Here is an 18,941-nt window from a genome sequence, read left to right as displayed (position 1 = left end):
TTTTAAGATTGTTTTTAAGCATATAAAATCCTATAAAAAGAAAACTGAATGTTTCCTGTTTAATATAACATATATTTTTACGAGTATGATAGAATATCAATATTTTCACGAGTGTGAAGCATGAGTGAAAAATATTGAAATATTCTGTCATACTCGTGAAATATATTTCATATTAAACAGGAAACCATTCGATATCCTCTATTCATTTTTCATAGATGTATGGGTTTCAGTACTTAAAATATGAAGATTGCATGTTAAATAATATGGTAAAATGTAAGGACTGTATATCATTTAAGTAATTATTTGGGTATGGGAACTAAAAACACTGAACATCACTTCCTACAGGTACATATGTATTACATTTCTAAGGAACCTATAAGGATGGGAAAATCATATTCAGATCAAATCTGTATGTACCCACTGACAAGGAAATCATTATAAGAGTTGTGGCAGAGTTAATTTTACATTAACTAGAAAATCATGTTATGGCAGAAATTAATTAGGTTTTGGTAATGGAATCATATTATACCTTTGAGTACTTATAATGGAACAAATTTGTCTGGTGTGTATTGCATACTTGATCAAATAATTTTATTTCCTTTAGGAACATTTCAACACAGACAGTAATTATCTTTTAGACTTAACATTCACTGAAAATTTAAAATTCACCATTGGGTGTCCTCGCCAGTTAATGAGAACCTCACAAGAACAATCCGATGGAGAACACTATTATATTACCACAGTTCGGAACATTTAGGTGCCCACATTGTTTACCATCTAAAACAACCATTACTTATCCTATAGGCAACATGAGATGAGTCCTTAATCATTTGGCACAGTCCACTCTGATAATTTGAAATTTAAATAAGCTCACCCAGCAAAAGAAAATTCTAACATTCTTCAGAACAAGGCAGAAAGGTGTGCATGTGATGTCATATTGTTAATTTGTTATAATGATAATCACAAACCAAGAAACATTTACCTGTATAATAATGATTATGTTGATTTGCATGTACAATTTGATTGTGTCCACTGTGTACTAGCAAACCAACTTACTGCTTAAACTCAATTTCTACCCTAGGGGAGACAACCCTTACATAGTGTTCCTGGTAATCACAACTGTATGATTTATGACCAAGCTTGACACTGGTACAATACTTATAGGATTTTGGTACACCACCAAAGCTTCTGAATGTAAACACAGGGAAAATTCTGCTTCCACTTCTTGGTGTATGAAGTTGCTAACATTGGGTAGTTAGAAAAACATGTGTTAGGTCTGCCAATACAACAAACCATTTATACTAGTATTTAGCCCCTACTTATTGTATACACCAAATCCTGTGCAAAAATAATGAGAGATAACTTTAAATTCAGCGATGATACATATTACTTAAACGTACAAAAGGATTATTCAAACTGTCAAATTTAAAGCCATAATGAGAAAAATCCCAGTGTAGTTTTGTTTCGTTTGTATACAATAAACTTGTAGGTACAGGGGTACAATGTTACTTTATGTCGGTAGGAAATGGCTGATTATGTACTTTACATATGTAAATACTTTTCTGACTTTGGAATGTGTGTATGCTAACCCTCTAATTACAGCAAGGTGTTGGATATCAATATCAACGTTTAATTCATTCAGATATTTACCCAACACATAACCATCAAAACCCAAATTTCTTGAATGATACTCTTAATCATAATTTATTTTTTTTTTCTAAGGATTATATATATTTGTAAATATTATTAGATAAATACATGTACAGTGCCTATGTGATTTCACTGCTTGTATTATTCCAGTCATCAATGTTACAGTGGTGTATTACATTACACTGAATCCCACTATATATTACAGTACAGTGAATCCCACTATGTATTACATTACACTGAATCCCACTATGTATTACAGTACACTGAATCCCACTATGTATTACAGTACAGTAAATCCCACTTTGTATTACAGTACAGTAAATCCCACTATGTATTACAGTACAGTCAATCCCACTATGTATTACATTACACTGAATCCCACTATGTATTACATTACACTGAATCCCACTATGTATTACATTACACTGAATCCCACTATGTATTACAGTACAGTCAATCCCACTATATATTACAGTACAGTGAATCCCACTATGTATTACAGTACACTGAATCCCACTATGTATTACAGTACAGTCAATCCCACTATATATTACAGTACAGTCAATCCCACTATATATTACAGTACAGTCAATCCCACTATGTATTACAGTACACTGAATCCCACTATGTATTACAGTACACTGAATCCCACTATGTATTACATTACACTGAATCCCACTATGTATTACATTACAGTGAATCCCACTATATATTACAGTACAGTAAATCCCACTATGTATTACAGTACAGTCAATCCCGCTATGTATTACAGTACAGTGAATCCCACTATGTATTACAGTACAGTCAATCCCACTATGTATTACAGTACAGTGAATCCCACTATGTATTACAGTACACTGAATCCCACTATGTATTACAGTACACTGAATCCCACTATGTATTACATTACAGTGAATCCCACTATGTATTACAGTACAGTGAATCCCACTATGTATTACAGTACAGTCAATCCCACTATGTATTACAGTACAGTGAATCCCACTATGTATTACAGTACACTGAATCCCACTATGTATTACATTACACTGAATCCCACTATGTATTACATTACACTGAATCCCACTATGTATTACAGTACACTGAATCCCACTATGTATTACAGTACAGTAAATCCCACTATGTATTACAGTACAGTGAATCCCACTATGTATTACAGTACAGTGAATCCCACTATATATTACAGTACACTGAATCCCACTATGTATTACATTAGACTAAATCCCACTATGTATTACAGTACACTGAATCCCACTATGTATTACAGTACAGTGAATCCCACTATGTATTACATTACACTGAATCCCACTATGTATTACAGTACACTGAATCCCACTATGTATTACAGTACAGTGAATCCCACTATGTATTACAGTACAGTGAATCCCACTATGTATTACAGTACACTGAATCCCACTATGTATTACAGTACACTGAATCCCACTATGTATTACAGTACAGTGAATCCCACTATGTATTACATTACAGTGAATCCCACTATGTATTACATTACAGTGAATCCCACTATGTATTACAGTACAGTCAATCCCACTATGTATTACAGTACAGTAAATCCCACTATGTATTACAGTACAGTGAATCCCACTATGTATTACAGTACAGTGAATCCCACTATGTATTACATTACAGTGAATCCCACTATGTATTACAGTACACTGAATCCCACTATGTATTACATTACACTGAATCCCACTATGTATTACAGTACAGTCAATCCCACTATGTATTACAGTACAGTCAATCCCACTATGTATTACAGTACAGTCAATCCCACTATGTATTACAGTACAGTCAATCCCACTATATATTACAGTACAGTGAATCCCACTATGTACTACAGTACACTGAATCCCACTATGTATTACAGTACAGTGAATCCCACTATGTATTACAGTACACTGAATCCCACTATGTATTACAGTACAGTCAATCCCACTATGTATTACAGTACAGTGAATCCCACTATGTATTACATTACACTGAATCCCACTATGTATTACAGTACAGTGAATCCCACTATGTATTACAGTACAGTGAATCCCACTATGTATTACATTACAGTGAATCCCACTATGTATTACAGTACAGTCAATCCCACTATGTATTACAGTACAGTCAATCCCACTATGTATTACATTACAGTGAATCCCACTATGTATTACAGTACAGTCAATCCCACTATGTATTACAGTACAGTCAATCCCACTATGTATTACAGTACAGTCAATCCTACTATGTATTACAGTACAGTCAATCCCACTATGTATTACATTACACTGAATCCCACTATGTATTACAGTACAGTGAATCCCACTATGTATTACAGTACACTGAATCCCACTATGTATTACAGTACAGTCAATCCCACTATGTATTACAGTACAGTGAATCCCACTATGTATTACATTACACTGAATCCCACTATGTATTACAGTACAGTGAATCCCACTATGTATTACAGTACAGTGAATCCCACTATGTATTACATTACAGTGAATCCCACTATGTATTACAGTACAGTCAATCCCACTATGTATTACAGTACAGTCAATCCCACTATGTATTACATTACAGTGAATCCCACTATGTATTACAGTACAGTCAATCCCACTATGTATTACAGTACAGTCAATCCCACTATGTATTACAGTACAGTCAATCCCACTATGTATTACATTACACTGAATCCCACTATGTATTACAGTACAGTGAATCCCACTATGTATTACAGTACAGTGAATCCCACTATGTATTACATTACAGTGAATCCCACTATGTATTACAGTACAGTCAATCCCACTATGTATTACAGTACAGTCAATCCCGCTATGCATTACATTACAGTGAATCCCACTATGTATTACAGTACAGTCAATCCCACTATGTATTACAGTACACTAAATCCCAATATGTATTACAGTACACTGAATCCCACTATGTATTACATTACACTGAATCCCACTATGTATTACAGTACAGTCAATCCCACTATGTAATACATTACACTGAATCCCACTATGTATTACAGTACAGTGAATCCCACTATGTATTACATTACACTGAATCCCACTATGTATTACAGTACACTGAATCCCACTATGAATTACATTACACTGAATCCCACTATGTATTACAGTACAGTCAATCCCACTATGTATTACATTACACTGAATCCCACTATGTATTACAGTACAGTCAATCCCACTATGTATTACATTACAGTAAATCCCACTATGTATTACAGTACAGTCAATCCCACTATGTATTACAGTACAGTGAATCCCACTATGTATTACAGTACAGTCAATCCCACTATGTATTACAGTACACTGAATCCCACTATGAATTACATTACACTGAATCCCACTATGTATTACAGTACAGTCAATCCCACTATGTATTACATTACACTGAATCCCACTATGTATTACAGTACAGTCAATCCCACTATGTATTACATTACACTGAATCCCACTATGTATTACAGTACAGTCAATCCCACTATATATTACATTACAGTAAATCCCACTATGTATTACAGTACACTGAATCCCACTATGTATTACATTACACTGAATCCCACTATGTATTACATTACAGTGAATCCCACTATGTATTACATTACAGTGAATCCCACTATGTATTACAGTACACTGAATCCCACTATGTATTACAGTACAGTGAATCCCACTATGTATTACATTACACTGAATCCCACTATGTATTACAGTACAGTCAATCCCACTATGTATTACATTACACTGAATCCCACTATGTATTACAGTACACTGAATCCCACTATGTATTACATTACACTGAATCCCACTATGTATTACAGTACACTGAATCCCACTATGTATTACAGTACAGTCAATCCCACTATGTATTACAGTACACTGAATCCCACTATGTATTACAGTACAGTGAATCACACTATGTATTACAGTACACTGAATCCCACTATGTATTACAGTACAGTGAATCCCACTATGTATTACATTACAGTGAATCCCACTATGTATTACAGTACAGTCAATCCCACTATGTATTACATTACACTGAATCCCACTATGTATTACAGTACAGTTAATCCCACTATGTATTACATTACACTGAATCCCACTATGTATTACAGTACAGTGAATCCCACTATGTATTACAGTACACTGAATCCCACTATGTATTACAGTACACTGAATCCCACTATGTATTACAGTACAGTGAATCCCACTATGTATTACATTACACTGAATCCCACTATGTATTACAGTACAGTGAATCCCACTATGTATTACATTACACTGAATCCCACTATGTATTACATTACACTGAATCCCACTATGTATTACAGTACACTGAATCCCACTATGTATTACAGTACAGTCAATCCCACTATGTATTACAGTACAGTCAATCCCACTATGTATTACAGTACAGTCAATCCCACTATGTATTACAGTACACTGAATCCCACTATGTATTACAGTACAGTCAATCCCACTATGTATTACAGTACACTGAATCCCACTATGTATTACATTACAGTGAATCCCACTATGTATTACAGTACAGTGAATCCCACTATGTATTACAGTACAGTGAATCCCACTATGTATTACAGTACAGTGAATCCCACTATGTATTACATTACACTAAATCCCACTATGTATTACATTAAACTGAATCCCACTATGTATTACATTACACTGAATCCCACTATGTATTACAGTACAGTGAATCCCACTATATATTACATTACACTAAATCCCACTATGTATTACAGTACAGTGAATCCCACTATATATTACAGTACAGTGAATCCCACTATGTATTACAGTACAGTCAATCCCACTTGATATTACAGTACACTGAATCCCACTTAATATCATGTTCTACTTCCCAGAGAAAACTGTAACAACCAAGATATGATTAATCATTATGATAACCTATAGGAAGCAATTTGAACCTTGTGAAAAGGACATAGGACCCATTACAGTCATTAGACCGACTACTACGTGTAGAAAGAGATTGGGAAAAACTTGATACTGTAAACGTAAATATTTAAGCACTTTTCATGTTCGAATCGTTCCACTGAATTATGATTGCCCTAATTACACTTTCTATGCACTGTTTCTTTTTAAAGTAGTTTTGATGCACCAAATCATTAATGCACTGATCTGTTGCAATTTGTGAATGCGCTAAAATTTGAATGTGCCAAATAAAGTATGTTTACAGTATAGTTGGCCTATAGGTCTCTAAAAAAATATATGAAAAAATGTTATTTACATTGATATGTTGGTATTTTACCCTCATAATAAAAAGAACTTTAGTTTGTCCATTTCCTCTAAAAGCAAAAGTTTGATTTAATTTTGAATTCAATCATTTACCTAAATACTAAGTTTGGGGGAAAAAAGAGAAATAAAATAATAGACAATAGAATTATCATTTCTAGATTATAAGCCCAGATTCAGTTCAATACCAAGATTCTTGCGTGAAAAAAATATATTTAATAGGCTACAAAGATGGCAATCATGTCTCAGTTACAAATTCATAAAAAATAAACATTTTTTTTTTTTATCTACAATGTACTGACAATTATGACAGACCTCATGATTGTTTTCATAGTACACTTTCAAGATTCTTTTCATCGCGCTAAGAAATGTAAAATGTTGCTATAAATAGAATTCTGTCTCCAACAGAACACTAGTATAACTGTAAAGTTATGATGATATTTCTTGTTTAAAAACTTCTGACAGAATATCTACAAAATAATATATAGATGTATTCATTGAATAAGATGGTAATCTTATGATAAATGTTATTTTAAGCTGATGCTGCCTCACCCTGTTAATTTACTATACAAACATCACCAACATTTTTTAGGGGAAATACTGTTTGTTTTGACATGGTATATATATATATAGACACTGTACCTCCACAGCCTACTGCTAATTTCTATTTCTCAGTGCTGGCCTCCAACACTGAAGGTGTTTTACACATGGAAGCTTTCTAGATCATTTAATGCAAAGCAGCATTGCAGACTCCAGAAGAACTTCCGAATATCCTAATCCACACACAAACACATAATCAAGATAAAAACACTCAATGATAGCCAGTAAATATAAAATCCAAGTGGTAGCCAGTTTAAAATCTACCACAAACGGTAGCTAGTAATTATCTACCACAAGTGGTATCCAGTAATCTACCATAAGTGGTAGACAGTTTAAAATCTACCACAAACGGTAGCTAGTAATTATCTACCACAAGTGGTAGCCAGTAATCTACCATAAGTGGTAGACAGTTTAAAATCAACCACAACTGGTAGCACAGTAATCTGCCCCTCAGTCCCCTTGGGGATGGACACCATATAATTCACAATTTTCATTGACATTTGGCCATGGAAGGTTTCCGCGAAATCTAATTAAAATTGGTTCAGGGATTTATGAGAAGTTGTTGAAAAGATGCACAACTGACAAAAAGCAATTAGAATAGGTCACTTGAGATTTTGTCTAAGGTGACCTAAAAATGACGCATACGATAGAGATGTGAAACTCCTACACAGTCTGGTGGGCTAGAATAACCATAACATTGCTGACAATCATTGACAATCTAAGTTACTTCAGTCCTAAGGTTAGCTGTCATCTCACATGGCCTGACTGAGTTGACCATGAGGCTTCAAGAGATTGTGTTGACACACAGCCGAAGTGTTAAGTGCCAGATCAATATTGTACATGAAATCGATATACCACAAGTTTCAAGCATACAATGTTCAGAGTTCTTCTCGTCTTGTTTTACTGCTACAAATACTGTAAATGTAACACAAGACAGTTTCCTCACATATGTCCAGGCAAGACAACGGAACAGTACAAATAAGAATAGAATTGTACAGTGTAACTACCCAAAACCGAGCCTTCTAAAACCTCTTGATACTGATCAAAATGGTGAAACTTCCTAATATCAATCATTCTGAATTCTGAATACTGAACTGATGTTATGTCCAAAATGTTTGAATATTCCCAAACATACTTCTACCTTATCTGAGCAACGGTGAAATCAACACCTATGGTGATGGTTGTACGCTTTGTCTTGAGGCATACACATGTACAATATAGTAGGTAAATTGGTAGATAACACCTATGACTAGAGAAGAATTATTACTTAATTGTGTACTAATTAAAGCAGTCAAGATCTAGATGCATCATCAAAGTTGTATGGTGTGTTCACCATAAGAAAACAATTGCATGAGGCCCCGAAAGGGTCATTTTAAGCAGACAAATTTGCATACAATAATGAAGATAATTGTAGATCAGGCTTTATATTAAAATGCAAGATCAATGTCCTTAATACGGTCCTTAGAAACTGGTGAATACTTAACATTCAGAGCTTTTTATCACTGGTTTAGGAAGGGCTGTTTTGTCTCATTTTGGGAAGAAAATTGATGAATTGGGAAAGACTTTTTCAGGAGTAAAGGGCAAATTTGGGGAATTTGGCTTAAATATGAAATAATTTCTAACGGCCCCAAAAAGCCTCCAGAAAAAGCCCTGACATTATAGTTCTTAGTTTTACTTGTAAAACCATTCTAGTTTGCAATGAAATAAATACCTCTTAATTATCGTACCCCATAGAGGTTAAGCAACAGGCCATGACAAGCCTTGTGAAAGGATAAGTGAAATGATATTATTACGGCATTAGCCTGTTTGCAATCATTATTATAATTTATTTTGTTAGTTTCATTTTAATAAATTCTGTATTCTATGTATTCATTAACTTCCATAACACTAACACTGATTCAAAGATTCCCCAGATTCTGACAGGTCAAAATGGATCACTTCTCCAAACCGAACCCACTCTAAACTGGCCAAATATTCACCTGACATACATGATCAGCTTAAAAAGTTCCCATGTATCATGTTTTGTAAGAAGTAATTGCCTCAGAGAAAGAGTACAATGGAGCACGAATTAATTAATTGACTAAATACTCAATGTGTCTTATGCCAAAAATTGGTTTCTTAATTAATTCTCAAATTATCTATATAGCAACTAATCTAGTTCTCAATTAAGTTTAAAATCAGGCCCATTTTCAGACAAGATGCTTTGACTTACCTGTACCTTGACTGTTTTCTTCAAAGTTTTGAGGATACAATGATAAGGCAAGAATATAAAACTACTGGCAAATGCCGAAAGAGAGGAATGGAGCCAGAAACTTCTACACATGGAACAGCATGATGGAGATGAATAAAAAAGATTGACTTTGTCTTGACATTTATTCGTTTTCTTTTTGTCATTTGCACAAACATTACATGTAGGTAGACATTATCTCAAACAAAATAGAGGTATTTTAGGGATTTCCTGGAGAACAATGGTGAAATAATATGGAATCATGGAGAAAAGAATTAAAGAGGTCTAGGAGCCAGAAAATTAAGCTTATCACAGAGCAATGAACCGATATATATAACAACTCCATTTGTGAAAATAACATTTGTATTGCTATCTATCCACAAAAATAAAGTTGAGAACTGAAGTAAAGAACTGATGCAATCTAAGGTACACAATTTACTACAAGAGAGAACCCTAGTACCCCACTACATTTACCAGGAACCTCATCAAAATTCTTATACTCTCAAACAGCAGGAAATGGTTTAGATGTACAAGTTAAGAGTTTGAGGTACATGTAACACGTATCCTTGAGTGTAACAGGCCAACATGTAACATTCTGTATGGTACAATTAGCATGTAAGGTATATACATCACCTTGATGAACAACAGATTACAGATAAGCGATGATGCTATCCACTACCAAGATTTCTTGGCTAGTAAAGGAATGTAACTTTGAATACTAAATGACAGGGGGAGCTTTTCAACTCAACATGAAGAATTGTACAGCCTGGAATATCAATGTGATTTTTTAATCATACATGCTTACCAGTATTCCAACAGTGTACAAATACATTGTATTGCTGCAAAATACTCCAGATATATCTGTAGTAAAAATGAGTAGTTCTAATAAACTCTAGATTAAACTACAATCCTGACACTAACAACTGTATTGATTCGATAATAAAGTTAAAACATGAGGAAAACAAAGGAAGGTGATTGGTCAAATAATCACATGGTAATTATTAATCTAGACCACAAATATCTTATCAACTTCTTAATGTTACAAGATATAGCTTTTTGTATAAAGATTTAGGTATACTGAATCAACTGAAAGGTTTACAAGAAATTCAGCACAAAATCTGTTTTTACCTAAAAATATAATGGTCGTGTATGACATGACCTGTAACCACCAAAATCAACATATTGAACACACCCAGTATGCACAATGGTATACTGATGTGAAACAAGGTCCAATTGCTACAAAATCTGCTTCATGAATGTCTGTCAAACCACTGCTGAACTTAAAGAATTGTGTAAATAACATTTCTCATCAAATGTCAACCAAAAAATTGACCTAAAAACATTTAAAATAAATGGAAAAAGTATGTTTACAATGCCATAGGTACATATCATATATATATTCTACAGACAGATGGCAAGGTGATCAGTTTTTCACTTAATTATTTTGAATACATTTAGTTAATATTCAATGAATTATTGTAGAATTTGGATGAGAAAATGCCTTAACCACCAAGAGGTTATGGTGGCCATCTTGAAAGATATATAAGAAAAGCATGTGTCTTCATAAACACAATATTGATCAGATCATGCCTAACCTACCAACCTGATTACTTGACTCCCACCACACGTACAATCATTTCATCTCGTTGGATCAATGATTCTGATAACCTGTTAGGACCACCCAAACTGTACCCTTAGCCTAACCTGGGAAATGGATAATAACCTGAACATCTTGGTGATCGATTTCCCGATTATAAGCTTAAGGTGACCAACAAATCAATTGAACTCTATGACATCATTTCCAGTTTCCTAGCTACCAGCCGTAAAAATTGGTACAGATTCACCTCACAATACTAAACTCTTAACTTATGACTTTCCTGATTCTCTACAGGACCATAGTTTGTATAGATTTTCCTTCCAAAGCTCCAGCACTCTTTCAGCACTTTTATGATTTTGCCAGGTACATTTTTTTTCCAAACTTGTAGGGAACTGAGGTATTTTTTAACTTAGATAACTCATTACCTTTACCAAATGCTGACTTAGAACAAATGTTGAAATCTATCTGTTTCAAATAAAATGATGTGATAATATTTCTTTAGTTAACACCTCTTTAATATATTCTGCAATGTCAAATATGCACATGTATGTCGTCCTCACAAAAAATGTTCACAAACATTGCTATGCAAAACCTAGGAAATGTTGTTGAGGATGTTATATAACAATTAACATGGTCCGACGAGCATCTCTTTGTCTGTCTGCTAGGGGGGCACAATTTCAGGTGGTCCAGCATTTCAGACATGCTGGCCCGGATATGCAGTGATTGCACCGATGTTTGTTTAGAATGTAGAATACTGCAGTCCTGCATTAAACCATTTCTATTTTGTCTGTTGGATTGGGAATAACACAACTAGGGATTAAGGAGATCCTACACATGAAGTTTGAGAAATATTCATGCAGTGCTTTTCAAGAAATAATGATAACACAGACTGTTTACAGATGGATGTACAGATGACTGACAGCCGTCTGATGGACCATGCATCCTGTTTTATTTAAGAAAGGAAAGGAGATCATTTGATAGATACATTCAGTAACAGTAATATTTCAGAACAAAACATTTTTAGAAAGTTACTTTTATATCCATTAGACCATTTTGAGTTATGCTCTGTCTTGGGACTCCACAAAATCATCCTTTATTCTTAGGTTTTGAAGTGTTTTTAATAAAGATTTAACCCTTCAGATTTATAAAAAAAAATACTATATATATACATGTATATTTATATGAAAAATGTATGCGTTGTTGAATATAAACATATTTATGGCAGTTAACATAAACTGTTCGGTGACATAATTTTGACCTGCCTATAAAGGCAACCTGTCTATAGTGACCATTTTCCGGTCTCCCTTTGGGCAGTCTATATAGACAGTTTTGACTGTATCTGAAAATATTTAGGGAAAATATCATCTGATCAGAATGTAATGAAGACTGAATACAAATCTGCAAAATATGACTTATAACAGCATTGATCTGCAGACACTCCTTGTTTACATTACCTTGGTAGGAAGCGTTCATTATTTAAAGCAGAAATGACGGTAAATTGACACTTTCTAATTTTACATTTTTTTTTTAAATCATTTTAATTATGGTACTTAAGGCTGATAGTGAAAGTTTAAAAGTATCTAATTGAGATTAAAAAAAGATTTCAAAAATCATTTCCGAGACATTCCCCAGTTATGGTAGTGTCGTATCTAAGGACGGGCAGACTTTTTTCTTTTTTTGTTATGCGTGGATACAACCAAGCCGTCACTGCTATAAAAAGAAGTTCAAAATAAAGTTTCCAAATAAATGCTGAAAAATGCATAACAAATTATTCCCAAATACTCTATCCATTTTCTCACATGTTTTTCATGGGTGCAGTCATTTTGATAACAAGTAAACAGTCCAAGAAGTTCTGATTTTTACTCACGTCTACACTAGCACTCGGAACTCCTCGGATGTATTCGTATGGTCTACACTAGGGCTGTTGTAGTGCAATAGTGTGGTTATATCACGCTTTAATTGCGTTATGACACATGCACAAATGATACAACGACACAGAAAATATTTCTATGGAAACTATGGATATAATACTGTAACAGCTGTTAAGTTATTCTTGCTGCATATCCCACTGGAAAGACTCAGGTAGGAATTTACTCTGTTTATAATTTTATTAGGTGCATGTTTTGTTCAGGCCCAAATATTTTGTATTGTCAATATTTTCTTTTCTTTCTTTTATTGTAAAATAAAACATATATGTATATATATAATTACCTCTTCAAATTCCATATCCATTGGCGTGTGTATTGAGAGCATATACAGTCGAACCTGTCTATAAAGGACACCTAAGGGACAAGACAAAAGTGTCCTTTATAGAGAGGTGTCCTTTATATAGAGGCTCAACGAGTTATGTCCCTTATAAACGAAGAAACAAACCAAAGTCTGTTTATAGTACACTATATGTCTCCTGATTTATTATATTTAAACACTTAAACAAATGAATAAAAGACAAATAATTAAAGATAAATGCTTAATTAATTAATTTTCAATCATTCATCTGACACAAAAATTGAAATTGATATTTTTGATAATTTATATTAAGCCTATATGTTAAAAAAAAATCTTCACAATATCATACTATACTGAATATATCTATTCAGACAAATACTCAACATAGTCAAAAATGTAAAGGTAATTCTTATCATAGTAAAACAATTTTCAATAATCCTCAATATTTTGAAAAATAAATATGTTTGAAATATCTTTTCTATTACAACATTAACTCTTTATAAATGAAAGTGCATTTTCCTCTGATAATTATAATCCCTAAGCATTTATTTTGAGATATATTTTCTGAAATCCATGTAGGGATTTAATTTAATAAATACCGTTTTCTGGTTCAGTCAATGAGTATAGTGTATACAAAGACACTCGGAACTCTTCAGCTGTTCTTAATATGTTACGTAGTCATATTCCGAGGAGTTCCAAGTGTGAGAAAATGGCGGCTGACAACCATGTGCCTGCCCTGTCAGATTTTGCATACGGTTGATTTTGTAAGTAAAACAATTATGACAGACATAACTATTGCTTTGTCCCTCTTTTATTGGTCTTGATAATGATTTAATTACCCCCTGACTATTCTTGTTGTCTAGGCTATGGTTGAATGGCTAAGCTTAGCTGTCACCGGTGGGGTTGAGTAAACAAACACCTCTGCCGATGGTGATCGGTCACTCTCTTGTAATTACTGCCCATTGTTACAGCAACTTACATGTAACAGGACAATAAGTGACTGATGAAGTGGCTTCCTAAGTTAGCATTGCTGCCAGGGGAGTTGAGTAATTAAGGCTTTGCTTGTTATTTAGAAACGTTTTACACACAAATATCAACACAGCTATGGTTTCGAGTGTCCGTTATACGGAATTTTTAACAACTTTACGGACAAAAATAAGTGTCCGCTATCCGCATTAGGAAGGTGTCCGCTATATACATCATATTTATATAGTGATTTTCATTGGGGATTCCTGAAAGTGTCCGTTATGGACAGGTGTCCGTTATATAAGGGTGTCCGCTATTACAAGTTTGACTGTACTATATATTACTATATATAATGGAGAGATGTGTCGCTTTGCGCATGTATTGATAGCAGGGTTGCCAACTCACGCACGTGAGACGAAAAACTCACGTAAAAACGTCCCTAAAATGTCCCTTCTCACGTTGAAGCAATCCTCACGTAACGTGAGGTACAAATCTCACACATTGATTAAGTGTTCTCAAGTCGCCTCACGCGAAGCCATGAAATCGACAACTTTAGCTTGGGACTGTTCAAAGGGGAATAACTCTTACAGTTTTTGTAAAGATTACACCAGGCGTCGCGCTTCACATCCGGTCGGTAGCGACGGAAGCACGTTCGGAGAGCTGACTTCTAAACGCGATAATTAAGCTTAGGCTTACAAAAATAGTGAGTAATATTCACATTCTCAGTTTATAACTGAACAATCCCTTTGATATTTCGTGAAATATGCCGTCGCCTAAAAGGAAAAAGATCGATATCTGGTCCACTAAGGCTAAGCTCGCCAAGTTCAAAGAATCGCTATGGGGAAAAAATCACGATTGGTTTTCTAAACGTGTTTTCGTAAAGTAAAGTAGCATGCCTATTGCAAGTTGTTTAAAGCCAAGTTTTCGATCAGATCAAGCGCAGTATGTGATATAAAACGCCACATTTTGTCAGTTGGCATTGGGTTTGTTTTACAGGTAAAGGTTTATATAATTACCACAGCTAAAAATTAAACTCTTGACAGATGATAATTCATAAGTAATTGCATTTTATTTTTACTTTTGCAAGACAGTCGGGGAATTCTATATGGCAGTGAGGGACAAAATGATTGCAAAGTTCCCCCTGCATAATCCTTCTTTGTCGAATTGACATGGATTTTTTGGTACCTAGCCATAGAGCTATATACTTTATATTATCTACTAGAAATTAAATCCAAAAATCTCAAACGCCTACATGATATAAATAGAACAGTTATCCTTTGCTTCAAAACATTTTATAATCTTAACCCTAAAACTATTAATAATCAACTTACAAAAACTATTGGAAACTTATTTAGTTCTTTAAGTTCTATAACTGGCAGCTAGATTACATATAATGTCACCAAGGATAGAAGGATTCACTTGAGGAGGAAATTATTGACTATCAGCTTGCTCCAAAGGAGGAGATTTCAAAGCAAGAAGATATATTAAATAAATGGCTTAAATATGTGTTAATGTCTGATATTTTTTCTACAACATTTAATCAAATAATAAAACGCCGTGATGCCGTGACGTCGTAAAAAAGTCTCACACATTGCAAGAGCCCAATGTGGGAGATCTCCCACATTGGGCTACTTACAGGTTGGCAACCCTGTGATAGACTGATACTTGTCTCAATGACCGCACTTGCTTTTATAGCAGTTCGTATCCATGCATAACAAAAAAAGAAAAATGTCTGCCCGTCCTTAGATACGACACTAATACCATAACTTGGGAATGTCTCTGAAATGATTTTTGGAAATCTGTACATGTATTATTTCTTTTTAATCTCAATTGGATGCTTTTAAACTTGCACTGTCAGCTTTAATATATAATCTTTGTTTGGAGGATAGTATTTATCTACAAAATGGATGAAAACTATCTTTATCTGCAAAATTCAAAAAGTTAGATCAATGTGCAAAATTACGTTCCTGATCATCTTCAAATTAAACCCAGAAGAAAACACAAGTTAACAATGGATTCCATGTACAGTGATATGCATGCACAAATCTAGTTACACACTAGTAGGCCTATCAGTTGAGTGTAAGCTAACCTTTACACCTAGTGCACTAGTAGTGCACTACATTTAAACTACAGGTAAACTAGTAGTGCACTACACCCTAAGAGGTGATGAACAGCAAAACCCCCATACATGTAATGGGCAGTACCCAAGGTTACCTGTGTTTTTTACCTGTACTGTATATATATATATAAGGCTATATCTAGCAGTTATATTCAAAGCGTTATTAAAAAGGTTTTGGCAGTTTAGTTTGATGTTATATTTCAACCTTTCCATTCTTGTTAATTATACACTGTAACTAATTTACTTTATAAATCCTTCAATTAAGTTAAATTGTTCAAGTCAAGTTTCATTTATCTTTTGGTACTTTATATTTTGTATTGATTGATCAGTTATATATTTTACATGTTTAATTCCAGTAATTTTGTTTTCATCACATGCTTTAATAAAACATTTGAAAACAATTATTGATACTTGAACATTTTCAATTTGATACATTTAATTTATATTGTAGTTTAAGTTCAGATTGAATTAAGCAGCATAGTAATAATTTCTTTTTTGATTTGATATTATGCTTATTAAAACCTAATTCAGCCAATAATATATGTTGTACATTCTATGTGTATACGTCCAATGCTTAAAGTCAGAAACCTGAACACATAAAGAAATTAATTAAACATTGATTTAACATGTAAAGAAAGACATTCTTTGAATGTACTGGTAATTATAGTGTCCAGTGGCACTGTCCATTACCTGTATAGGGGGATTTGTGGTCACACCCGACTGGACGTAGTGCACTACTAGTTTACCTGTAGCTTAATTAAATATAGTGCACTACTAGTTTAAATGTAGTGCACTAGGGTGTAAAGGTTAGCTAATTACACTCAACTGTATGTTACAAAGAATTTGTACATTTAACAATGCAAGGTATTCTTTAATTTCTAGACTTGAAATTAATTTGATGAAAATGTATTTAAAAACATACCGAAAGTGTGAGAAATTACGTACCCATACTCTACACCCTTATATTAATGTCTGGTTACTATAAATGTATATGTATATAGTCACCCGACTTAATGACAACCTAGGTTTTTGCAGAGTACTGATATTAAGCGCATTAAGATAAAACACAGAATTCATTTAGTTTATTTTATACGCCAAAAAGAACATGTAACGTTTGGGTAACAGTGCTATGTCCATAAATCATTGTTTACATGTCCAATTTTGCGTTTGTCATCTTATATTAAGATTCTTAACTTTTTGTTTCGTTTTAATTTATATTACAGCTTAAGTATCTGCATTTATTAAATGTTTATTTGGAATATTCAGAGAAAACTATTCCGTCAGAGATGTCTACGTTCTACTAGCGATTCCAAAATCAACCTAAAAACAAACATTGAAACAACAACAAATATTGACAGCTGAAAGTGGAATGAACTCTTACCTTTTCCATTCGTTCGAAATGTTCCTTCAAAAAGGTAACAGGGTTATCAGGGCGGTTCATACAAAGTTGAACTATGCATTCTTTCAATAATTGTTGAACGTTGTGCCTCTGCACATAATTCTCACACTCTTTCATACTTTGCTCTTCGTCGGAGTTAGCAGCCATGCTTCACAATTTCTCGTCGGAGCAACAAGTACCGTGTTTGTTACGATAGATACGATTGGTTAATGTCAATTCAACTCCATTGAATGGACTAATGAAATGTCGTTTCTCAAAACATCTATTTGCTTTTAAGCAATTGGTATATCTTTCGGATCACACTGTCAATCAAAGAAGCGGAACGTCAGAGTATTTTGGAAGGGAGATAACTGTTGTATACACTTATATTTGAGTAACGGTTTTACACTATTCCAGATCAGAACGTTGTAAATTATCTCTAGGTGTTGAGATAGTCTTGATTATGACAACGATCCCCGTGTCTGCTTCATTTTTCCTGCATGTGTTGGTTTCTATTTATCAATATATCAGATATTATACTGTATGATAGCGTTCTTTTTTTCCACGCTCGTTACACATGTGCATGTTTAGTCTTTTATTAGAAAATTAGCCAGAAAATATCCATATATAAAAACTTTATTTGCAGGTATTTCTGACTATTTTTTCATTTATTTATATATTTATTTTTTAATATAATACTATATATATGTCCCTGTGTTCATCAGGTAGTATATAAATGTAGTCTAAATAGTTGAAGATAAAAGCCTCGCACTAAAAAAATGTTTGTTTGTTTGTTGTTCGTGGGGACGGGGGAGGGGGCGGGGGGGGGGGGGGGGGGGGGGGGGGGG

At 33.9% G+C, this 18,941-nt stretch overlaps 1 protein-coding gene across 1 annotated transcript in view; it reads right to left on the bottom strand.

Annotated features, from left to right (window-relative positions):
* Nucleotides 1-18,295, bottom strand: part of LOC117324348 (cAMP-dependent protein kinase regulatory subunit) — a 120,296-nt gene extending 102,001 nt beyond the window's left edge. Inside the window, exon 1 of the mRNA XM_033880165.1 lies at nt 18,097-18,295. Within this exon, the coding sequence (XP_033736056.1) occupies nt 18,097-18,261 (165 nt within the window). The 5' untranslated portion in view covers nt 18,262-18,295. The remainder of the gene's footprint in view (nt 1-18,096) is intronic.
* Between the last annotated feature and the right edge of the window lie 646 nt (nt 18,296-18,941).

The sequence above is a fragment of the Pecten maximus genome, chromosome 1, assembly GCF_902652985.1.
Source record: "Pecten maximus chromosome 1, xPecMax1.1, whole genome shotgun sequence".
Taxonomy (NCBI): domain Eukaryota; kingdom Metazoa; phylum Mollusca; class Bivalvia; order Pectinida; family Pectinidae; genus Pecten; species Pecten maximus.
The sequence above is the reverse complement of the archived record's forward strand: the minus strand, read 5'-3'. Positions and strand labels throughout refer to the sequence as shown.